General features: G+C 43.8%; 2 protein-coding genes across 7 annotated transcripts; one reads left to right on the top strand and one right to left on the bottom strand.

Moving 5' to 3' along the window:
- Window positions 1-844: 844 nt before the first annotated feature.
- RPA2 (replication protein A2) lies at window positions 845-8,643 on the bottom strand. Its single transcript, XM_083627918.1, has 9 exons — window positions 8,393-8,643; window positions 6,206-6,297; window positions 5,251-5,352; window positions 4,813-4,926; window positions 4,159-4,233; window positions 3,269-3,382; window positions 2,865-2,978; window positions 1,592-1,686; window positions 845-1,491 (listed from the first exon to the last, which is right to left on the bottom strand). Exons 1-9 carry the CDS (start codon window positions 8,409-8,411, stop codon window positions 1,407-1,409), a joined length of 810 nt encoding a protein of 269 aa, XP_083484044.1. The 5' UTR covers window positions 8,412-8,643; the 3' UTR covers window positions 845-1,406.
- Window positions 8,635-24,412, top strand: SMPDL3B (sphingomyelin phosphodiesterase acid like 3B). 6 transcript variants are annotated; one of them, XM_083627518.1, is made up of 9 exons: window positions 8,635-9,000; window positions 10,907-11,127; window positions 12,536-12,749; window positions 13,747-13,844; window positions 15,353-15,496; window positions 17,162-17,334; window positions 18,481-18,661; window positions 20,437-20,570; window positions 21,940-24,412. In XM_083627518.1, exons 2-9 carry the CDS (start codon window positions 10,992-10,994, stop codon window positions 22,309-22,311), a joined length of 1,452 nt encoding a protein of 483 aa, XP_083483644.1. In that variant the 5' UTR covers window positions 8,635-9,000; window positions 10,907-10,991; the 3' UTR covers window positions 22,312-24,412. The 6 variants fall into 6 exon arrangements, with proteins under 6 accessions (XP_083483644.1, XP_083483643.1, XP_083483640.1 ...); XM_083627517.1 differs by having other exon boundaries at window positions 8,676-9,000; window positions 10,145-11,127; XM_083627514.1 differs by having other exon boundaries at window positions 8,765-9,000; window positions 10,145-11,127; window positions 12,533-12,749.
- Window positions 24,413-25,100: the final 688 nt, after the last annotated feature.

The following is a 25,100-nucleotide window of genomic DNA, read 5'->3' on the forward strand; positions in this document are numbered from 1 at the left end:
TCTGGTTCCAAAATAAGTCACCAGCACTGCAAGGAATCAGCATTACCAAAGACCACCCAGGGTGAAGAAACTGCAATCTCCTTGTTTCAGGAGACTTAGCTTTGGCAACAAAGAGGGTTTTTAAGAGTACTGTCGCCTGTCCCCACCCTTACAGTAAAATGAGGACCTGAAGTTAGGCTAGAATAAGGTTACCAGATGTCCCCATTTCCCGGGGACAGTCCCCAGATTTACCAATCAGTCCCCATACAAAATCCATTAAAGTTGGAAAGAGTCCCCAGATTCATCGGAAAAAAAATGTGGTAACCTTAGGCAAAAAGCAACCATGCCAAACACAATGCAGTACATAGAAACTATAAGGGGTCCCTCCTATCTGGGCTGCCAGACTCCCTTGGAGATGACATATTTCTGGGGCCTAAGAGCTACCATTAAAAAAAAAGTGCTAAAGCATAAAATGATATGGGTCTGCAATTCAAATGCAGCTGTTTTTTACCAGTGTACTGGGAACACAAATATGTTAAGGGTTTCAACATAAGACTTTTGCCTATTTCAAAACTGCACAGTTGCATTTGCATTGTGTATTGACAACGGTCTATTTTAGCGTAACTAAAATGCAAGTGGTGGTTAAATTTTGAGGCTTGACTTTCTTTTTTAATGTCACTGAACTACTTTTTATGCCACACTAAAAAAAGCCTAGCTTTTAGGTCTTATCAGTACTGCAGTAAAATATATATGCCACGCTAGATTCCAGAGTCCCCCAGACCGAGAAGTTCCCCACCCTTGCGTTAGCTATATATAGTAATTGCATGATCAACTATTCCCAACAAAAGACAAAGAAACACTGATGCAAAATAAAAATAGCTTTATTGAGATAGGAAATATTTCTTGAAAAAAGGCTACTTGGCATTCAAAGTGCAGTGGGGAACAGACGTGTTCAGAATTAAAAAATATATAACTCTAAGCATTTTTCTTCTACCTATAGAGAAATCTGACATGCCATTTCCAAACCATGGCAACCAGTCAAGGGTCACAGCTGGGTGGAGTGATCACTTCCAAAATTGCCCAAAATATAACACGATCAAAGACTTATAAGTTTGTATGTTCTTCCCATCAAGCCCATTTTTCTCTTCTGAAATACATACACTTGCTTGTGTATCCTTAATACTATTATAAATTTGTGCACTACTTATGTCTATCCAGAATAGTAAGTTCACCATCAACAGATAAAGATACTACCTTCTATAAATGTACAGCTTGTTGTCACTTCTGCATTATCATCTGATGGTTGATCTGGGCACAAACCACTTATTCCATAACAGTCAAATTCAAAGGACACTTCAGCTCAGTTCAGATATGATGATCTTGGTCTAACAGTTTACTAGACCAAGGTATTATATCTAAACAAAGCATTAATCGGCATCTGTAGATTTAAAGTGTTCATCATCAATAGTGGAATAGATATGTCCCTCGCTGCTAAGAAATTCAACAGCTTTCCTGGAAAAGAGAACAAGAAATAAAAGATCCAATTGGAAAATTGAGATAAACACTGGGTACGTTCTCCTTTCAAAAGCCTAGGCTGCCTATATATACGTACTTCAGTGTTGGCAGATTAATACTACGCAACTGGGACTGCAGATCCTGAAGACTTATCCCCTCAGCAGATGTGGAGCTTTTAATCAAATTCAGAATCTTGAACAGAAAGAAATAAAACAGTGTTACCCAAACACAAATAGCAGTGCAGTATAGACTCCCAAGACTAATATTCGATCTGCTTTAAGAAATATGTTCAATGCACATCACAATTTTAAGAAAGATTGTTATTCCTCCTGTTGTCATGATGAACATAACTGCTGAAATTCTAAACAGAGGTGTAGCAAAAGCAAATCAGCTTTCAGCAGTGGAATAATATACTAACTTTAACTGATAATAAAGAGGTTAAACTACTACTGACAAAGACTACTTGCACATTTTTAGAGAACAATTCAAGGCCTTCCTGTTCAGGAAGGTCTTTAGCAAGCTATGATCCAAACAGGATTTTATTCTGATATTAGTCTTTTTTATACTATGATGGATGGTTTGGTATTTCATACTATTACTGTGTGTTTGTCACTGTCACATCAAATTATAACATTTTAGCTGATCATATTCATTTTTTATTTAGCTGCCTTGATTATTAACAAAAAGACAAAATAGAAACGATCAAAAATAAGTGTTGGAAATAATATGTATTTTTAACAATAATTTTGCAAAAGTAATTGGGGCATTTTGACAGAATTAATAATTCATATGCAGCTTTCTGTACTTGATCTCAGGGGAAGAACACAGCAAGAAGTGTTTTTACTCTACCTTAAGCAATGTTTACATGAAAAAAAAGCAGCAAGGCCCTAGCTTATGTGAATCTCCTGTGTTGCAATTCAGTTCATTCTTAGGGTTTTGTTTTTGCCAATCAGGGAAGTTCCCCACTTTCTGAACAGCCAAATGTCACTCCTAGAAGGCTGCTTTAGTGTTTTATGTTGCTTGATATCTAATGTTAGTCTTACTCATGAGTAGACCCACTGAAAGGGCTAGTCTTAGCATGACTAGAATTGGTTATCACCCACTGCATTTATGACTAGACTGTATGGCAAATTCCCAAAGTACAATAAATTGTGTGCATGGCAGAAACTCAGAAGAGGCAGTCAGACTGCTGCCTCTGTAGATATAGGGGCTGAAAGCAATGAGTTCGAAGCCAGGAGTTTTTATTCTCATTAGAAAAGGCAACAAAAGTGAACCTGATCCCAAGACCTCGGACAAAGCAGTCACTGGAAGACCGAGATACAAGAAATCTGACACGCTGCCCAGAATTGTCCTGTCATCCTTATGCATACCTGAGTTTGGTGTGCTGTGAGCCCACTCACTGGCAAGGCGCCATTTCCTCCATAGCTTGACGTGTTGCCCATCCCCATCAAACCAACTGGTTGCGGCATCTTCATTGACATGGGCTAAGATACATGGAAAAGGAACAACCACCAACTTTGGTTATTATATAATACTACAGGTGTGAAATTAGAAGTTTTAGAACTGGGAAAAAACATTTGAAAGGCAACTACAAGATTCTAAAAGATGGGGTTGTTGGGAGGTTGTCTGTGCCACTGAAAAAGACCCAAGGCCCCTCTGGCTGTGCTAGTGCAAACCTCCTGCTTGCTAACACTTTCTGTGCTGCTCAATCAAATGTTTCAAAGTTGTTTGCCCTCCATGAAAAGGTTAGTGTGCGCCTCGTTTCTACATGTACCATATTGCCTTTTCTGAGGATCATATGGGCATTTACGACTTCAAGCAGGTGCGTGGTAAATTCGTTCATATCTTCAAGCGGCAGGATCTTGAATGCAACCAGGCTCTTCTTGTTCTGTGATAAAGGAAACAAATGACATCTCATTGAACAGTTATTGCCCAGGTATTACTATTATATATTTATTTATACCCTGCCTTTTTTCCTGGCAGGGACTCAAGGCAACTTACAGATAAAATGTTAGCTTCTAAATTTTTTACATTAGTGAAAGGGGGAAACAAACTTTTAAAAAAAATGTAAATGTGCTCCCTGCTAATTTTAGTGGCATCTTAAAACAATGGTTGAGTGCATTTTCCTAATTATGTTCATGATCTTAAGAAACTTTCACTCTCCCTTTTAAAGCCAAAGCTCAAATTTTCAGCGTTTGTGGAGGACTAGCCCCACATCTGAAAGAGTCTTCTGCATCCAAGAATACACTGGTAAATGAACCACTACTAATCAACATTTTCAAAGAATTATAATGAATTTGGTACACCAGAAGTTGACAAATCATATTCTCTCTCTAGAGGGAATATTGTTTTCACATATGCCAAATCCACTTGTTCTGACACTATATTTTATATAGTGGTGAATAAAATGGGGAGGGGTATATTAGGCTTGGAAGCACATTTTCCATCTCAATGAAGCTAGAGAGTATATACTAATAAACTAAATACAATCCAATTCCCAACAGAGGAGGAACACATTTCAAATTAAGTATCAAGGACTGATTTCCTACTTGAGTAATTAATAGTCACACAAAAAATGAACAGGACTCTGTATAGCAAGGCTTAGTCCTTTTGGTGTGTGGGAGGGAAGAGTAATATTAGTAATGGATAATCTTGTCTTCTTACCTGGAAAGATCGCAGATGGCCTAGAACTTTCACATATGTTCCAGGAGGCACCACAACATTCTCACTACCTGCCTCCTGTATAATAAAATTGAGAATAGGATAGTGGTTTCTTGGCCTTTACCAGCAATTTGGTAATCAAACTTGAGAAAAGTGTTTTAACAACCATCATATAGAATACATATAACAATATGGCTAAAGCCATTCAAAACACAATTTCTCACTTTTCCATAATTATGGCACAGTTAGAGAAATGACAGTAGTTTGCATAGTCCAATCAGAAGGGCTCCTCTTGTTTTTATGACTGCTTCCCTACAAGTTTTTCTGCTGCAATGGGTACAAGCAAGAATACATCATTGCCTGATCACAAACCTGTGGAACAATCATGGGCAGGGACTGGACAGACACTAGGCCAAATTAAAAAAAATCTGCACCAAATGAAGTTAAATTCTATGTAACGTGCATTAAGAATTCAATCAAGCAAATTTGAACTATTTACCTATTTTAAATTATGTATTCTACTTCTGCTGCACAGGAAAAGGAGGGAAAGGTAAGATGCCAGACAAGTCTCCTACCACCAAGTCTCCCCAGTTCTAGTCGGGAACTCTAACTATAACATTATGCTGGCTCTCTTAGTTTAGACAAACTGATATTTACATCTGCATCAACCCACTGCCTGACATCCATCGGGGCTGCGGTCATGTCATCCACTTTGTAGAGAATGTTTGTTGGTGCTTTTTCTGCTTGCCTGATTATGCCAACAACAATGACCTGCACAGAGAAACAGATGACATTTCTTACTGACACAACCTCTAGCTTCAAGTTGTATCATGAGCTTAGAAACTATCTCAAGGGCATTTAGTTAAATAATGTAACATTCTATATATTATTAACTAATGCCCACAAATCTATCCACCCCAAATGAATAATAGTTTGCCACAACCAGCAGAGATGTCTCATGATTGAGAAGAATGCTCGAATAAAGGAAGCAGGTAGGGAAATTCTGAGGAGTACTTTAGTAAAACAATCCAGGTGGCACATGACAGATTTCCTTAATCCCAGAACAATATACAGCAGTGTGGCTGGCCAGCTTACCTGTGAAAGCTCAACATCTCGGACCCTGAAAGCATCATCTACCTGTTCAGCAGAAAGTAACTGGGACACTGTACAGGGAACAATATTTTGTGATCTTGACCTCTGCAAAGACAATATTTTAAAATTTTCATCTTCAGGAACTTGCTCTTTGAAAAGAAAAATATATATTACAGAGCTCGATTAACAAGTTTTGTTGCAGCTTGAAAAAAATATATACACATAACAGCAAGAATGCTTAGAGGAAGAAATGAGAAACTTTTATAAAAATAAGCAAGAGTAGTAAAAGTGTTCTAATTAATTATCATTGTACTGCTATGGATCACTGCAAACAATTAAAATGAATGCATAACAAACTACAAAGCCTGTAAAAATTCCTAAAATATGATCCACAAATAAACTGCCACCAATAGAAATCACAGTTTACCTCTTTCCACATAAATTAAGACTGCCATTATCAAGTTTAAATGTTAAAATGTCAATTTCTAGCTTCGAGAGAATGGGATTTTTGTGGTGCTAACTATTATAACTGTTATACACCAAGAAGCCAGCTATTAAAACCTGCACATAAAATAAACATGCTAATGAGTCATGAGGACCAGTACAGCACAACTGGCCCACACAATACATTTTGCTGCCCAAGGCAAAGAACAAGATAGTGCCCTAGCTCATTCCAAATATAGACACCAATCAGACTAGCAACTGACTCTGATTTCAACAGTGGTGATGGAACAATGTCTGCACCACTACACCCAAGGGCAATAGGTTAGCCTAGCAACAGCAAATTCAGCTCTGTCCTCAGATGAGGGAAACAGTTGTGATCCAAACATTATTTCTGTAACAAAGTGCATTTCATTCTATGAAACCAATACGACAACTCTTTCAGAAGGGAAGCAAATAATAATAATAAAATTTCAGAAGTGTAACAGTCCTCACTTGTTACAGGCAAGTTACGTACCGATTTTCTTTCGCCTTGGGTTGCTGAAGGTGATGCAAACCCTCCAGGTGATTGTGTATATCCACTACCACCATAACTATTGTCATAGCCACCTGGGAATGAGATCAGAATAAAAATAAGTTGCAAAGCTATTTTCACACTGTTAGGTCACTGAACTTTAAAAGAGCAAAAGTCATCCAAGTGAATGGAGCAAAATCTATGAAAGAAGTTACAGAACACTTTAGAGAGAGTTGATAGACACAAGGATCCTAGAATCCATTAGTTGCAGCTGCCAAGAAACCCCAAAGAAGCCCATCACACTGTCCTGGTTCACTGATAGCAATAAGCCATGGTCAGAAATAAACCACAGCTTACTCGCAAAACTTGGCTTCACATTACATGTGAACCAGCACCCAATTTTCTTTCCACAAACCGTGGAAGCTAAGGTTTGTTCTTGGCTTATTACTTATAAACAAAGCAGCACTGGTTCATATGCAAAGTTAAGCTAAGCTGCATGGCCAGAGGTAGGTGACAAAACACCTGAGCAGAAGGGAAAGAGTTGAAGGCACGGCCCACCAGTCATTTTAACCCACACCTCTGTCTTTGAGGATCACCCGCAACATTCTCTTCCACACCCAGATATTTTACACACAGAGCTGCCCTCTTCCCACTTTGATACACCTTTTACCTCCACCTCGCCAATTCATTAAAATTCAATAAAATCATAGAGCTGGAAGGGACCCAAGGCTCATCTAGTCCAAGCCTCCGCAATGCTGGAATCTTAGCTAAAGCATCCATGACAGATGGCCATCCAACCTCTGCTTGAAAACCTCCAAGGAAGGAGAGTCCATACAATTTAATTCAAGTGATGATGAGAATCCTACTGTGACATGGGGTGGTGATTGGGTGGTTTATTATCTTCCCCACCTCCCCCAACTTTGCCTGGCAAAGCCAAGCCATCAGGTGCAGGAACTGAAGCCTCAGAAGTGTATGGAAGAAGGCAACCGAGGAAGAGTCCTCATCCAGAGTCATGGCATTAAGCCACCTAACTCAGTACAGTCCACACTGACTGGTAGCAGCAGCTATCCCGGGTTTCAAGGCAGAGGACCTCTCCCAGCCCTACCTTGGAAGCTGAATGTGGGACCTTCTGCACAGCAAAGCCTTCCCCCAAAGCCATCTCCCTTCCCTGCAGGCGTAGCCACCCAGCTGCCGCCACCAGAAATAAAAAGGCCCCTTTGGCCCTACCATACCAGCACCAAGAATGCTGCAGCAGCAGTGTCAGTGGCCAGCTTCTCCAACAGTACAGCCCCCACCACTGCTCTCTGTAATGCAGGACACGCATTGGTGCTTTCTCTGGGCGTGAACCTAGCAACCCCGCCTAGTGGTTAGGGCAGCCCTGCATAGCCAAATGAACTCAGAATGGAACGAAAGCTACTTCTGGTTGCTTTAAGCAGCCCCTTGGCAACTCGGTCGAGGCGTGTTGAATCTCTTACCCCAATGCACGTGCTTCTGTGCCAATATCTGTGTACCTTTCCACTCCACCTATCTTGTTAAATGACTTCCCCAATAAAAGAGTCTTAGTTCCTCCAGCAACCTTGTGACTCAATATCACTAGTTATCTGTGTTGCTCAACGATAAACAGCTTTTTCCTTATAGGATTAATAACGCAATTAATATTAATAATGCAATGAATGCAATGCAAAATACAGAACGGAGGCTGGCTGGTTGTATAAATGAGGCGCGAAGCTGCTGCACAAATGGTTGTTTTTTGCTTGTGGGGGGAGGGAAGAGGCTTCCTAAAATGTGGGGGCGCTGCCTAGTTTACCCATGGTAGCCAGCCGTGGCTCAGGGGTGCCGCCCCAAAACTGCCCCCCCTCTATGGACGTAGCCAAGGGGGGAGGACAGGCCCTAAATCATTTTTTAAAAAAATAACTCAATGAGGTTCTGCCCCTCCCCCCACGTAAATCCTGCCTGCTCCCGTGCCCCCCCCTCCCTCGCCGGGGTTTTGCAGGCCTGAGGCGAGGCACGTCGAGGAGACTTGGATTGACTCCCAAACTCTGGGCTTGGAGAAGCGGGGCCCGAGGGATGGGGGGGAGCCCGAAACCCCCACCCCCACCCCGGGGAAGAGGCTCCGCGGCGTTCCCTGGCCAGCCGCCTTCGCGGAACGGCGGGTCCCCACAAGCACGGGCACCGCGCGCAGCCGCTCACCGGCACCGCCGAGCCACATGCCGCGAGGAGGAGGAGGAGCAGCGCGCGCCGAGAGAGGGACCGTTGTGGGAAAGCGTCGCCACGAGCTCTTCTTCTTCCTCACCAGGCTCTTCCCCTCTCGCGCCGCCCCATCCCGAGCGCGCCAAACGAGCGCTCAGGATAGGCCAGCCTACTCGAGCGGGCCAATCGAGGAAAGGCAAAGGGGAGGTACTCGCGGGAGGGGCGGGTCCTGTTGACGCGCCGCGCGCGAAGCCCCGGGAGTATAGAGGAAAGGGTCTTGCAGAGAAGCGCGACGCTCTAGGTACTCGTGCGAACGCCAAGGCTGGCTGGTCGGGCTTTCGATGGCGGCGGGCTAAAGCTGTCCAAATCGGTGGCTGCCTCTTATGCGCACGCTAAAGCAATATGCAAAGCCTACAGCGTTTCAGGAAGGCAGGTGCATCATATGCCTTCAGAGTAGACCATTGCTTATTCATTACTCACCACAAATTTCAATGTAAGGGTGGGTGGGAGTTAGAAAGTTGCATTTGCACAACTGCACTCCACCCTGCGATTGCATTTGGACTGGTCCGGCATGATTGATTCGAGGCTTCATGACTCAAGGAATGCATGTGAGTAGAGTTCCTTGGAGCACCTTCTGCTTCTCCATTCGAACAAGCCAGGATTCAGCTATTAGCTATAGGTTTCCATTGCATTGCACACCTAGATACTACGGTTAACGTCTGGCAAGCAAGTGGGGATATGAAATCATTGTATAGAGTCTTGTGGCACTTTAAAAATTAACAAAATCTATTATGGCATGGGCTTTTGTGGGCTACTACAGTCCACCTCATCAGATGCATGAGGTGGAATTGTAATCAGTAGGCTGTCTGTCTCCAGGGTTTGTCCTATTCAGTGCAGACCCACTGAAATCAATCAACATGGCTAGCTTAAGCCCGTTCATTTCAATAGATCTACTCGTGAGTAGGACTTAGCAATACAGCTCAGCGAGTTCTGAGGGAAATAAAATTCAGAAAAGCACAGATAGTGATCATTACATAGTTAATGGCTTACTTAGAGGTCCTCCTGATGTTGACAAACTAAGTAACACCTATGAAGTGCTGAAACTCCTTTGTCTAGGTTCAGTCCACACATCCATCGAGCCTCCTGATTCAGTAGCTTCACTTTGCAGCCTCCTTTAGGAATTCCTTTGTTCCAGAATCGCCACTTTAAGACCACTTACGGAGTGTCCTGAGAGAATGAAATGTTTCCCACGCTGCTTTTTTGGATATTATATATTTTTATTTATTAAATTTATATCCCACCCTGCTTCCCAAAAGGAGCCCAGGACAGAAAACAGTTCTGTAATTACACTTACACACACACACACACACACACACACACACGAAATAAACACATTTTTTTTAACACCTGCAAGCTCTTTAAAACTTCTAAAAGCTATTAAAAGCATATTAAAACATCTAAATACAACACAATAAAACATCTAATACAAATTTAGGAACAGATGCATCCAACTCATCTGTCTGGGTCTGCCAAAAGAAAAGTTTTCAGCAGGTGTCTAGAAGAATACCGTAATGATGCCCGCCTAATATCAAGAGGCAGGGAGTTCCAATGTACAGGAGCTGCTTCAATAGACTCCTTAAAAACTTGCCAAATTCTGTTATTTACCCTGTTTCTTTTTATTGTTGTCTTCATAACAATCATGTAAGGAATACGATATGATACAATAATCTTTCTTGTCATTGTCCCATACAGAACAATGAAATTGAAAAAATCTACATCAGACATTCAAAAACTAAGAAGCCTGCTATCCCAGCTATCCCAGCCTGGTTAACCCCCTAAAAACTCTGATACCCTATAATTAAATACAATATACTCCCATAGAGACTACCTTAAGGCTTACACTGTGTTTAAAACCAAAATCACAATTGGATAGAAACTGTTTCTCAGGCGGCTAGTCCTAGTCTTTATAACCCTGTACCTTCTTCCAGAAGGCAGAAGCTGAAAGAGATAATTTCCGGGGTGTGCACTATCCTGCACTATCTCTGCAGCTTTCTTATGACACCTGGAAGCATAGATGTGATCCAAGGTGGGAAGAGTGCACCCAATAAAAAGCAAGCATTAAATAGGTCGGGTACAATAACAGCAACCCAGGCTCCTCCCTGCCAGTAAAGTTCACCTGAACTTGCATATTCTTGACGTAGAGAGGAAGGGCCACAAAGCTTGAACTTCCACTCTCTGCCATTCCAAGCTGGCCTTTGTGCCAAGAAATTGGAAGCGAGCCAAATCTGCCCTGCTGGGTCAGCAATATATTTCAGCGACTGAAGCCCCAGAGTAGGAGATTCCAAAGCAACGCAGCTTGAGCGCTTTTGGAGAGTTCCTTTGTAAGATGACAGCAGGACCGGCTTCCAGCTAGCTAGCTGCCTCCTTCAGCGTCCTAGCATACACCTTTGGTAAAAGCCTGCAAGTCTCACACACCTTTTTAAAAAAAAGTATTGCAAACCCTCTGCCAAACAGGAAGATACAGTTCTGAATCAGAGCAGAGTTGCTGCAGCAGCAAAAGGCGCCTGTGAGTCAGAGATCTGATAGAGGCAAGCCTGAAATGGAACCTGCTAACATTCCCCAGAGCTGCGACTACAAGCATGGAACTTCAGCCAGGGATCGCTGGCAGCGGAAGATGGGTCTTTTGAGAGTCCTGTTGCTCTTGATGCACTGCAGAGCCACAACCGCTGCCTCAGGTAACTTACCCTTTTGGCTGCACAAGTTGGTAGTTTGAGAGGAAACAACTCAGCCGTGGGGGGTTAAAGGAAGAAGGTAGGTTGCTTGTTTCACAGTTAGGCTGGACAGCCATGGCACTAACTCCTGGTTGCAAAGAGCCAACCTATGAGGTTTTGCTGCTTGAGGACAAAGATAAGGTTGCGCCTCTCACACCCATGTTTTATGTAGGGATGGGGGGGTGGAATTTAGTTTTGTTTGCATTTTAATGAGAAATTGCCCAATTCCTACTACCTCAAACCCACAAGTGAACTGAGACACAATTATCTTTTGAAATTCATGCGCATCTGAATTTTACAATGCAGTTCTCCAACCCGATTGTGTATGCTGCATAAAAATGCATCTGTTAGGAGAATGTGTGTATTCAAATGCATACATGAAAAAAGCTTACAAAAATGTATTAATTTGGGGAAAATTGCTTGCAGAAATCTGTATATGAATCAACGCTGTGTAGATTAAGAGAAAATTGCATTAAAATGCAGATAATTTATTGTAGCCAAAGTTGATGGGCACTGGATCCCTAACAGAACTAGAAGGGCGACAGGTCCCACACACCTGGTGTAGCAGCTAGGTTTTGGGTTTTTTTAATTGCTGTGTTGTTTTATTAAGGGATTGGTTTATTGCGTATTTTAATTATGGATGTTTATGTTTTAATGCATGTGTAATGGGGCTTTTAAAAACATTTAGAAGCCTATCATGGCAAGATATATGAATTGATAAATAATAATAGTTTGCCCTCTGTCAGGGAGCTCAGCTTGTACTTTGGTCTTCTTTTAGCAGATCTTCTTGCAGAGGAAGGAGCTACAACTGTGCGCCTTGCACAACACAAAAGCTCCTCCCCCTCCCCAGAACGTCTTGTGGGGAGGGGAAGGATCTAGTGGGCTGGATGAAATCTGGCTGTGGGCTCTATATGGCCCAGGAGTGCATACTCCTGCTCTGGATTTCACTAAGCACTTCCTAAAGCAAAAGCAGAACCATTTCATAAGACTATCAATGGCTGGATCTACACTGATTAAAAAACGCTATACGAGCTCTCAATGCAAAATCCTATTGGCAATGGATAGCTGCTCTACAGTGCCATCTGGTGCCACATGTTTATAACACGGTTATAACGATATAATTGACGAGTGTAGCTGAGTCCAATGGCTAGCTACTAATCCTGATGACAATATTCTGCCTCCACTATTGGAGGCAGTAGGCTCCTGAATACTAGTTTCTGGAAACCATGGTGCAAGGGTTCGGCTGTTGCTCTCAGGTCCCACAGGTACTTGGTTGCCCCGTGATAACAAGATGCTGGACTAGATGGGCCCCTGGCGTGATCTTGCAGGGCTCTTAGGTTCCTTTTTAAATTTTTCCTTTTGTCCTTAGCAGGTTATTTTTGGCACATCACAGACCTTCATCTGGACCCACAGTACAAAGTGAGCCCAGACCCCTTGAAGGTGTGCCCGTCCGCTGGCGCCCAACCGGTGGCCAATCCAGGGGCTTGGGGAAATTACTTGTGTGATGCTCCATGGATTCTTGTCAACTCTTCTGTTTATGCCATGAAGCAGGTCCTCCCGAACCCAGACTTCATTCTCTGGACTGGGTAAGGAAGTGCTTGTGCGTTGTTGTTTTTTGCCGTAAACAAAACAAATACAGTGGTACCTCGGGTTACATACGCTTCAGGTTACATACGCTTCAGGTTACAGACTCCGCTAACCCAGAAATAGTACCTCGGGTTAAGAACTTTGCTTCAGGATGAGAACAGAAATCGTGCAGCAGCAGCAGGAGGCCCCATTAGCTAAAGTGGTGCTTCAGGTTCAGAACAGTTTCAGGTTAAGAACAGACCTCCGGAACAAATTAAGTACTTAACCCGAGGTACAACTGTATGACTTTCTTCTTTGCCATTTCATTGCTCACTCAAGTTTGGCCAACCTTTGTATCAGCCAGGTGTGGAGATCCTTTGCCCTTCCAGATGTTGCTGAATTGCAACTCCCACCACTTTAACTCTCCCACTTTAAACAGGCATGGCTTCCACACACAAAAATCCTGGGAACTGTAGGTCGTTAAAGGTGCTGAGAATTGTTAGGAGGCCCATATTCCTCTCACAGAGCTACAATGGTCAGAGTTCCCTGTGAAGAGGGATTGACTGTTAAGCCGCTCTGGGAATTGTAGCTCTGTGAGGGAACTAGGGGTCTCCCAACAACTTTGTCCGCCCTTAACAAACTACAGGTCCCAGAATTCTTTGGAAGAATCCATGACTGTTTAAAGTAGTGTCATTGTGCTTTAAATGCATGGTGTGAATGTGGCCTACTAGTTATGATGACTACATATTACCTACAGGTAATACCAGCTGCTGGGGCCTGTGAGTGGAAGGGGGCTATTGCCCTCATCACCTGCTTATGGGTTTCCTGTAGGCATCTGTTTGGCAACAGAATATACAAAATAAATTAAAAAAAACAAAATAAAATAATGTTGGACCAGATGGGCCTTTTGGTTCCTCTTATGTTCTTAATTTGTTAACTCCTCTACATCTATCCAGGGACTTGACTTTTCCCAGTATCTCTGTCCCCGAACCAAATAGCCTTTGTGCTGTTTTCCAGAGACGACACTCCTCATGTAGCTGATGAGAAACTGGGTGAAGATACTGTGCTGGAGATAATTGAAAACCTAACCAACCTGATCAAACATGTATTTCCAGGTAGGGTGTGCCAGAACAATTGGGCAGTAAGAAGGCTGTGCCAAAAAAATAATAATCCAGAAACAGAAGCAATGGGTTTTGAATTGCAGGAAGGAAGATTTAAGGCTGGCGAATGTCTTCAGTCTCCTACGTGTTTCAACAATGGAGCCAAACTGTGGAATGTAGTTCCTTGAAGAGTGTCAAGAACAGGCAGGGCTGAACCCATAAGTGTAGGTAGGGTTGTGTATATTCTGTATTAGTAAAATTAATAAATTCAACACCAAATGATTCTATGATCCAGGTAGTTATTTTACGGGGGGGGGGCATTTTTTCTGTAAAGGTAAAGGGACCCCTGACCATTAGGTCCAGTCGTGACCGACTCTGGGGTTGCGGCACTCATCTCGCTTTATTGGCCGAGGCAGCTTCCGGGTCATGTGGCCAGCATGACTAAGTTGCTTCTGGTGAACCAGAGCAGCACACGGAAACGCCGTTTACCTTCCCGCTGGAGTGGTACCTATTTATCTACTTGCACTTTGATGTGCTTTCGAACTGCTAGGTTGGCAGGAGCTGGGACCGAGCAACGGGAGCTCACCCCGTCGCGGGGGTTCGAACCGCCGACCTTCTGATCGGCAAGTCCTAGGCTCTGTGGTTTAACCCACAGCGCCACCTGCGTCCCACCTGCGTTTTTTCTGTAGTGGCCTGCAATTCCCCTGTAGGTAATCTGTTGCAGGTTGGCAGAGCCAAAAGTGAGTCAAGCAACCCTCTTCTTTCTCCTTCTGACACTTCCTTCCCCTCCCATTTTTCATCTTATCACTTGCACCAGAGTAAGTCAAGGATCACCTGCAGCCCCAGGGCTCCTCCTTGCCCACCCCTGTTTTACATAATGATATTTAGATCCCAGCTTGTTCCCATTAATTTCTTCCCACATCGGAGTGACAAGCAGGATTTACGTAAGCCTTTCTTGCTATACACTTTCCTCACTCCCTGTAGCATAGCCGTAGCTCAGTTGAATCATCATGCTAAACCATGGTTTGTGCTAACCATTGTTATGAACCCATGTCGTGGTCTGAGCCTGCAGACTCAGAGCTGCTTGCCTGCTTTCTTCTTCCATCTGCTCAGCGCCCTGCTTCAGAAGTTCATAAATGCAGTCCTGTGTCCATGGTGCTCTTAATGGCCCTTAACCATGAATTCAGACAGACCTGCAAACCACGGTTGGCCCAAACTGTGATTTGTAAGCCAGCTTCAAATCATGGCTTGATATGCTGGTTTGGCAGCCCTCACACAAGCTGCCATTTGCCAGCTGAATCAAGTAGATATAGTGTATGCCTCTGTTGCATTCTGCCTGACATTATGATTTTAGGACAATGTTGTAATGTTAATTGTTGTAAGTGACAACAAAGCAGGTTCCAGTTAGTGCCAGCATTGAGTTGTTTGTTCTGCAGTCACCTCCAGCCTGTTTGGATGCAAAAGCTCTTCTCTTCCTCTGCCTCTAAACCCACTGCACTGTTGTTTTCTTGTATCCCTTCCAGAAACTCAGGTCTATCCTGCAATGGGCAACCATGACTTCCACCCCAAAAATCAATTTCCAGCTAAGGAGAACAGGATCTACGATGTAACTGCAGACCTGTGGCGCTCCTGGCTCAGCAACAGCTCTCTGCAAACATTCAGAGCAGGTGCGTGCTAGATCCAGTTGAGGAACTGATGAGGGTCATGGGAAATTGAAGAGAGATCCAGTAGGCTGAAATGAAATGCAGGTGAGAAGAAAACTAAAAGATCACAAGCAGGGGGATGTCAGAAGCTGCTTTGTATCAGGCCAGATTATTGCCTGTCTAGCTCAGTATGGTCTACTCCAGGGCTTCCTTGGGTCTCCAGCTGTTTTTGGATTGCTGTTCCCACTATCCCTGACCACTGTTCCTGCTAGCAAGATAAGAGCTATCCAAAACAGCTGGTGACCCAAGTTTGGGAAACTCTGGTCTACTCTGATTGCAAATGGTTTGGCATGATACTTATCTTCACCTGCTACCTGATCCTTTTAACTGAAGATGTCAGAGAAGTGTTGTAGCTCCATGGTAGAGCAGACCTGCTTTGCACACAGGAGGCCCCCAAATTCAATTTCTAGTGTCTCCAGGTAGGCCTTATGGAGAGAGTCAGAACTTACAGGGTTAAGAAGTTCTGAGTGACGTCTCACATTCTTTGAGGCGGGTTTAGAACACGGAAGTGGGAGTGTTCTGTGTCTCTGAGAGAGACAGAGAGTGAGCTCAGCTCCGGTTTGGAACGCACCGGGAAAATGAGTTGCATGTCACCGGGAGAATTATGATCTGTTGTTTTTGTACGAGATTAAAGCTCTTTGTAAGATAAGGAAAGACACCGAGCGTCTGACTGATTTACTGCACACAAGGCATTCATCGCATTGCTTCTACCGCTGTTTACTTCACTCTGCTAACTGCAGCCGGGGGGCCCAGAGGGAACAGAGACACGCAGGCGGAAGCGTGTGGGCTCCGTGGGCAAGCGAAGCTGCCAGTCAATTTCACCAAAGGCCTCATGGGAAAAACTCCAGCTCTGAAATCCCAGATTGCCATTGCCAGTCTGTATAGAAATACTGAGCCAGATACGCCAATAGACTGATTTCAAATAAAGCAGCTTCCTATGATTGAACCCGGCACCTTCTGCATGCAAAAGCCCATGCTCTGGCATTGAGCTATCACAGTTTTAATTCCATCATTTTTTTGTCCTGGTGGGAACAGGCCTGTTCTGGGTTGGACTTCAACTCCCTTCATCCTTGAGCATTGACCATGTTTACTGGGGTTAATTGGACATGGAGTCCAATAGCATCCGGAGCACCACAGGTTCTCTATCCCTGAAAATCTAGAGCAATGTTTCCCAAACTTGGGTCTCCAGCTGTTTTTGGACTACAACTCCCATCATCCCTAGCTAGGTCAGGGATGATGGGAATTGTAGTCCAAAAACAATTGGAGACCCAAGTTTGGGAAACACTGATCTAGAGGGTAGCTTATCTTCGGTTCCGTTTAGCTTCCATCTCTTTGTTTTGTGATTGATCCAGTTGGTTAGTATCTATTTGACAGATCAGTAAAGCAAAGTGTTAGAAATTCTGCTCACTTGTCATAAACATGTGCTAATCTGTCCATTCTTCAAAAGATAGTTTGCTGGCTTTTCAGCAAAAAGAAAAAAAAGCATTAACTAAGACAGTTCAAATCTTTTTTAAGGAAAGCCAGCGCTGATTAAAGCGATCTGGTACTGCTTTAAATGTATAGTGCAAATGAGATGACACGGGGAACACAACAAAACTAGATGGAACTGTGTTATTGGTTGTTTTGCAGGTGCTTTCTACAGTCAGATGTTATCTGGTCTTGGCCCGGCAAGGCGAATGATTGTCCTCAACACAAACTTGTACTATGACAATAATAATCAAACCAGCAGCCTAGAAGATCCAGGAGGCCAGTTCCTTTGGCTGGAAGACATGTTGACCAAGGCAGCAGAAGCAGGAGAAAAGGTTCCTTGAACCTGCCTTATTGTTTACGGATTAATAAGCTTACCCAGTTGAAAGCTGCATGACTGGTGAAGGCCTTACTACGGATTGGTCACAGAAACAGTATCAATCAGAGTTTTTTTTGGGGGGGCAAGGTTGCATGATATCAAGTATTATAGATTGGGCTCAAGCGAAAGTATTAGGTGAAGTGAAGCAGGCACCATTGTACTGGGCTGTGACATATATTCAGTAAAATCTGTGTGAAATATAAATTTCCATCACAGATACTTAGGACTGTGGCATGTGTCCGCCATAGCGAGGCTGGCTCCAGGTTTCAGGGGTCTGTGAGCAAAGTGACCTCTTAGTGGGCCCACTTGTGTGTTTGTGGGCCCTCTCAGGCTTATCTGGTGAGGGCAGGTACCCGCACTCGAAGCAATATTACAGGCAAGACCAGGTGGTTGCATTTTGTCTCATTGTTATTTCCCACAATGCCTTGGAGTGGTGCTACTGCAGGACATCGTGGGAGATGAATATGGTAGCTAGGCCCAGCCAATCAGCAGAGCTTCTTGTGCTGAGGCGGCCATTTTTATAACAGAGGACCAAGGTGGGTGTTAGCAGTAGGTCTTGTTTGGAGTGCCAATAGCTCCCCAAGGATGTCAGGTGTACTTTAGATAAACTGCTTTGAGATTTCTACTGTTATTGTTTAGTCATTTAGTCTGGAGGAGACTCTTGAGAGTCCCATGGACTGCAAGAAGATCAAACCTATCCATTCTGAAGAAAATCAGCCCTGAGTGCTCACTGGAAGGACAGATCCTGAAGCTGAGGCTCCAATACTTTGGCCACCTCATGAGAAGAGAAGACTCCCTGGAAAAGACCCTGATGTTGGGAAAGATTGAGGGCACAAGGAGAAGGGGACAACAGAGGATGAGATGGTTGGACAGTGTTCTCGAAGCTACGAACATGAGTTTGACCAAGCTGTGGGAGGCAGTGGAAGACAGGAGTGCCTGGCGTGCTCTGGTCCATGGGGTCACGAAGAGTCGGACACGACTAAATGACTAAACAACAACAACAACCTGGTGGGCGTTTGGGCTGTACAGGAATGTATTGCCAAGCAGGTCCTACTGCTCTGTCCACTTGGACCTTAGCATGTTTTTTTCCTTCTCTTTACAGGTCTATATTATTGGGCACGTCCCTCCTGGCTTCTTTGAGAAGAAACGGGGCAAGCCTTGGTTCCGAGAACACTTTAACCAGAGATACACCGAAATAATTCAGAAGCATCATGGAGTGATCGTGGCACAGTTCTTTGGGCATCATCACACTGATAGCTTTAGGATGTTTTACAGTAACACAGGTACATTCCCCCTGATGCCATAGCTCAGTGGTAGAACATCTGGCTTGCCTGCAGAGGGTCCCATGTTCAATCCTCAGCACCTCCATATCATAGCTGTCAACCATCCCTTATTTGGTGGGACAGTCCCTTATCCAAGCACCGTGTTCCGCTGCTGTCCCTTATTGATGATGTCCCTTAAATTTCCTGGGTTTCAAAGGAAGCAGCTCCTCTCCCTCCCTGCCGGCCAGGGAGGAGGGAGGCTCCAACTGGGTTGCTTGGCTGTGTTGCTCACCCAATAAGGAGTTTACGAACGACTGGGGGGTGGAGCTTGCATGCTTTGTGCCGATCAAATTGGCCACGTTGGCTGGGGACTTGCCTTTGCTCAGCGCTTCCCAGCGGAGAGGTGATGGTGGTTTTCCTTGCTGCATCCCCTTTGCTGGGTTGCTGCACTGTGGGAACCACCTCTTGAGGCTTTGTTTGGCTGCTGGTTAACTAAAATCCCTTATTTTGGCTGCTGATCCCTTATTTTCGAGGCTGCTGGTCCCTTATTTTCAAATCTGTAAGTTGACAGCTATGCTCCATATAGGACTTTGAGAGACTCCCATATGAAACCTTGGTGGCCCACTACCAGTCGGTGTAGGCAATACTGAGCTAGATAGACCAGTGGTCTGACTCAGTATACAGCAGCTTCCTATGCCTACAAGTTCAGAAATCCACTGTAGGCTGTGAGGTTGTTTTTACACTGCTTTTCAATAGAACCAGGACTGGGTTGGCATCAAAGGTCCAGCATGGTTTGGTGAAAGTCTGCTGTGCCCCCCTTGGATCTGCTCCTTCTTTTCATCATTTTCTTTTCATTTATTTTATTTGTATAATGGAACCTCAAAGCGGTCTCCAAAAAAAATGATAATATATCCATCAGAATAATCAGCAACAGCCAAAGTTAGAAGCAAGTTTTTAAAAAATCAAAATATAATTAAAACCAGCAGTTTAAAAGTACAAATGATAAAAATAATTTAATGCCATTCCGTGGACATTGCGATTGTGTTTTAAGCCGGAAGTGAAATAGCGACTCTGCTTCCAGGCGTCTGTAAACCCAAAAAAAATCTGTAACGAACTGGGCAGTCCAGCCCCAAATGCTGGAGAGGGCCAGTTTTCTTTGGGACTGAAAAGGGTTAAATACTTCGCCTTGTTGCAGTCTCAAGCATGATTGTCCCACACAGCAGGGAGGGAATGCAATGGTTAAGGTGATAGAGTTGTTTTGGAAAGAGGAGTTGTGGACCATAAAGAAGGAAATGCCTACAGCACTATCTAGTGGTACCTCGGGTTAAGAACTTAATTTGTTCTGGAGGTCCGTTCGTCACCTGAAACTGTTCTTAACCTGAGGTACCACTTTAGCTAATGGGGCCTCCCGCTGTTCTCATCCTGAAGCAAAGTTCTTAACCCGAGGTACTATTTCTGGGTTAGCGGAGCCTGTAATTTGAAGCGTCTGTAACCTGAAGCGTCTGTAACTCAAGGTACCACTGTACAGGCAATTAACCCCCTGTATAGGCTGAAACAGCTGTACAATGGGGTTATCTACACTTGGAAGAAATGGTTGCAGTTCTTCCATTGTGTAATAAAATAAAATAAAATAAAGTTGGAGCTCTGAGCAGGGAATACATGGGAGGAGGATGTTTCGATCACTATATCCTGCCGGCACCTCATTAAAAGAGTGACCAGAACATGCCTGTTCCACCCCAAATACTCAGTTGTTGGGAAGCGGTCTAATTTAAGTTTAATATTGCCTTTTCTTCCAGGTTCTCCCACCAGCGTCATGTTTTTAGCTCCAGGAGTAACACCATGGAAGACAACCTTACCAGGCGTGCACAATGGGGCCAACAACCCTGGCATCCGGGTCTTCACATATGACCGTGACACACTGCTGGTGAAGGTAGGGGCACCGTCATTTGCTTGCATTTGTCTCTAGTAAAGCAAGTGCTCATGTCAAGGGTGACCTGACAATGAGGCCATAGAGGGAGAGCATTCTGGCACAGTTATTAATCCTGCCCAGTAAAGACCAGAGAAGTGGATCAGCCTTCTGCAGAGATTGGCTGGGACTATCTTTTGCCCTGGATTGCACTACATAGTGCCAGCAAGGCAGTAGATGCCATGAAGACAGCCGCAGCTGGCACAGTCCTGCTAATGTGGGCTTTTAATTACCGTATTTTTTGCTCTATAGGACGCACTTTTTCCCTTCTAAAAAGTAAGGGCAAATGTGTGTGCGTCTTATGGAGCGAATGCAGGCTGTGCGGCTAAGCCCAAAGCCAGAACAGCTGTTCTAGCTTGGGGATGGCTGTGCAAAGTCTCCGCAGGGCAGTTGGGTGCCTTCACCCCGCTGCCCTGTGGAGGCTTCAAAGGCTGTCCCCAAAGCTAGAACAGCAAGAGGCTATCCCAGAAGCCAGATCCCTCTTGCTGTTCTGGCTTCTGGGGTTGAAAATTTTTTTCTTCTTGTTTCCTCCCCCCCAAACTAGGTGTGTCTTATTGTCCGGTACGTCCTATAGAGCGAAAAATACGGTACCTTGTTTCTTGCATTAAAATACTTAAGCCATTATTTTTAATTACTTTTTTTTTTAATGCCCCTGCATGTTGCAGCAGACACCATCTTAGAAAAAGGTTGTTGGCGTGTATGTGTTTGTTGAGTGAGATAGAGACAGGGAGATTTTTTTATTGTATTTTATTGTACAGTGGTACCTCTGGTTAAGAACTTAATTCGTTCCGGAGGTCTGTTCTTAACCTGAAACTGTTCTTAACCTGAGGTACCACTTTAGCTAATGGGGCCTCCTGCTTCCACTGCGTGATTTCTGTTCTCATCCTGAGGTAAAGTTCTTAACCCGAGGTACTATTTCTGGGTTAGCAGAGTCTGTAACCTGAAGCGTTTGTAACCTGAAGCGTTTGTAACCCAGGGTACCACTGTAAAAACTTTTAAAACAATAATGGCAGCCAGCTTCATCTTTTCTTTTAGCATAAAGAACATACAAAGCAGCTTAGGATAAATAGTGATAACATAAGAGTGTTTTTTTGTTGTGGGTTTGTTTGCTTGTTTGTTTGTTTGTTTGTTTGTTTTGCAAGGCTAACCATAGCCCCTAGTCCAGTAAGCCCTTCCAAAAGTTTCCATGAGTCTGGGGCGGGGAATATCTTTTCTAAAACGATGCCTGCTGATTTTGTACGTTCTTGTGTTTTAAAGAGTTCAGCATTTAGTCGGTCAAAATAAGTTTAACCAAATACCCATCTTTGACCCAATGTCTTCTCTTCCATTTCAGGATATGGTAACTTATTATTTAAACCTCACGCATGCTAACATGGGGGCCCCTAAATGGGAGAAAGAGTACAGCCTAACAGAAGCTTTCCAGATCCCAGATGGTTCCGCCCACTCCATGCAGCTGCTGGTGGAGAAGCTTGAGAAAGACCAAAGCCACCTACAAAAATACTACCGGTATAATTCAGTTCAATACGACCTTTCAGAATGTGACGACGCCTGCCAGACCGATCACATCTGTGCCATCAGGGAGGTTGATTTTGCAAAATACCACCAGTGTATTCAAGCCAGAAGTGACGCAGCAGTGCCTTCAGTCCCAGAGTTGGGTCTTCTGTTCTTCTGCTGCGTGATGGGGCTTGTTACTCTAGGCCTTTGAGAGCCTTGAATGAACCATGATACGAGCATGGGCACCTGGCTTCTACACAGAAAAAGCACAGGATGCGACCACTGCCACAGGCCTCAGCATCCTAAGGAGATCACCCTTCTTGGGGTTTGCGTTTTATTCGTTTTGGCAAACCTAGGATTGAAAGTATGCATACAGATGGGTGACTATTGTAGCTCACTGTCCTTCCATGGGCTATTGGACCGTCTGAGCACAGGATTACGACAACATCATTCCAGCATCAGACAAGATCATTTTAGCAGAATAAGAAACAAAGCTTTGCGTGGTCTCCTCTCGCAAGGAGTTCCCAAAGGATTTCTCCAACTGGGGGAATGGGCAGTGAAATGGCAAATGGAATTCAATGTAAACCAAGTGTAAAATGATGCACAGTGGGGCAAAAATGTCTTAATTTCACACGTATGCTTTTGTGCTCTGAACTGGCACTGAATGACCAGGAACGAGTGCTTGGGTCATAGCGGATAGCTCCATGAAGACGTCATTGACCCAATGTATGGCAGCTGGTGGAGGGGGGGGGAGTGAATTCCACACAAGTGGTCATTAGGAAATAAAATTACCAATATTATACTGTCGTCATACAAGTCTTGTGGTGCGACTGCCGCTTGGAATGCTGCCTGGGGAAAGTTCGGAAAAGAAGTGAAATGATCACGGGAATGGAACTCCTATGATGAACGGTTACAGCATTTGGGGCTTTTTCGGTTTAGAGAGAAGAGAAATAAGAGGTGTCATGACAGATGTGTATAAAACTATGCATAGTGGGGGGGAGGGGGGCACCCAGTGATGCTGAATGTTGGAAGAGAACAGAAATAACTTCTTCACACAACACATAGTTAAACTGTGGGATTCGCTCCCAGAAGATGCAGTGATGGCCACTAATGTGGTTGACTTAAGAAAGATTAGATGAACTCGTGGGTGATAAGGCCATCAGTATCTACTAGCCAGTATCTACCTCCACAGTTTGGCGCAATACACCTCTGAATGCCAGCTGCTGGAAAACACAAGTGAGAAGAGTTGCTGCTGCACACAGGCATTTGGCTGGCCAAATCTGCTGGCCAGTCTGCTGGATTAGATGAGTCTTGGCCTCTCTAACAAGGTTCTTACATTCTTAAAAACTTACGTGGGACACCTGTTTACCCTGTGGGGAGTATACTATGGTTCCCAGGATTTGGGAAGCTATGTGCATTAAGCCCAAGATGATAACCAAATATATGTCCTGAAGCTCCTAAGAAAATTTGAGCTGCTGTGTCCTGTACTATCATTTGAAGTTTCTGAATACTTTTAATTCCTCTGGCCTTGAAATTCTGCTGTGCACAACTATTCATCTGCTCCCTATTTATTTGTTTTTCCTGGATAACGAGATATCCTAGCAGGCCCATAACACCATTAAGTCCAAAGTCTAAAATAACCTAATTGCACCACTGCCTATGCAACAGGGGTGGGGAACTGCGTCTGCCTGGTGGGCCGGATTCTTATCTTTCCCTGCCCAGGCCAGGTTTGGCATATGGGTGGCACTGCCCATAAATCACCTGGCATCATGATTCCAGGTGACCTGTTTTTGTGGTGCCTTGAAGCCCTGGCAATCAGAACACCAAAAGGAGAAACCTCCAGGCTTTAAGGCTGTATTTGCACCATACATTTAAAGAACAACTTCCACCAAAGAATTCTGGGAATTGTAGTCTGCTAAGGGTGCTGGGGATTATAGTGAACTATGGCCCTCATGATTCTTGGAAGGGATGCGCTTTGAATTGGCCACTGTTAAGACCAATATGCTGGACTAGATGGACCATTGGTGTGAAACAAAAGCTCTTATGTTATGTTATCTTGTTCTAATGGTGTGTATGTAACTAACCTGGGAGTAGTCGGAACACAAGGAACAAGAGAGTGTAAGAAACTAAAATGCACATCTCCAAAAGCTAAATATTATTCTTTTCAGCAATGTCTGTAATATATATGAAAATTAATATTTGTCTGGTAATCGAAACTAAGAAAACAAATACAAAGAAGAACAAGCTATGGCCTTGTTTCTGGGGAATGTATCAAGAGTGACTGGAACAGTTTGAATACAGGATGAATACCTTTTTGGTGTTACTTTCTGCTTTTAATTTACCCATGTGCTGCCTACTTTTCAAGGGGGAATATAAACATGTGATAGAAGGGTGTGCCATACAAAGTAAAGGGCAAAGTGCCACAGTTTTTTGTTTGTTTTTTTTTATTGATGCATTACTCTCTCTAATAACAAATGTAGTTGGTAAGTGCAAACACAAATGAAACCAAAACAGAACCATGAAGGAACAAGAAGGAGGTACCCAAATGCTTGGGTGAATTCTGAGGTTAATAGAAGGACAATCTTTAAAAAAGAAGCAAACTTAAGAGTAAAATGAGGCTGGAGCATGCTCAGTAACCATGGAATATTGTGTCAGAAGGGAGGGATGGAATGTAGTATGTTAGAGGACATGGCTGACTGGCAAATAGGCCTGGAACCACATGGATGGGACATAAATTAAATAAAATTAGAGAGCGAGCAAGCAAGAGAGTGAAGCACTCCTGCAAGGTGAAAATACACTGCAATATTTTGTTGCAGGTCCCACTTGTACATTTTAAAACCCAAACCTTGTTTTTTTTCTCGTCACAGAGACTGCATGTTTAAAGTCCAAGTCAAAGGGTATGTATTGTGACATCTTACCACATAGGCTTATTTGAGACCCAGGTTTCAAATGTGTAGTCCCTTCCAACCCTAGGATTCTTTGAGTTTCCATGTACACTAC

Source organism: Podarcis filfolensis (assembly GCF_964270895.1).
Source record: "Podarcis filfolensis genome assembly, chromosome: 8".
Lineage (NCBI taxonomy): Eukaryota > Metazoa > Chordata > Lepidosauria > Squamata > Lacertidae > Podarcis > Podarcis filfolensis.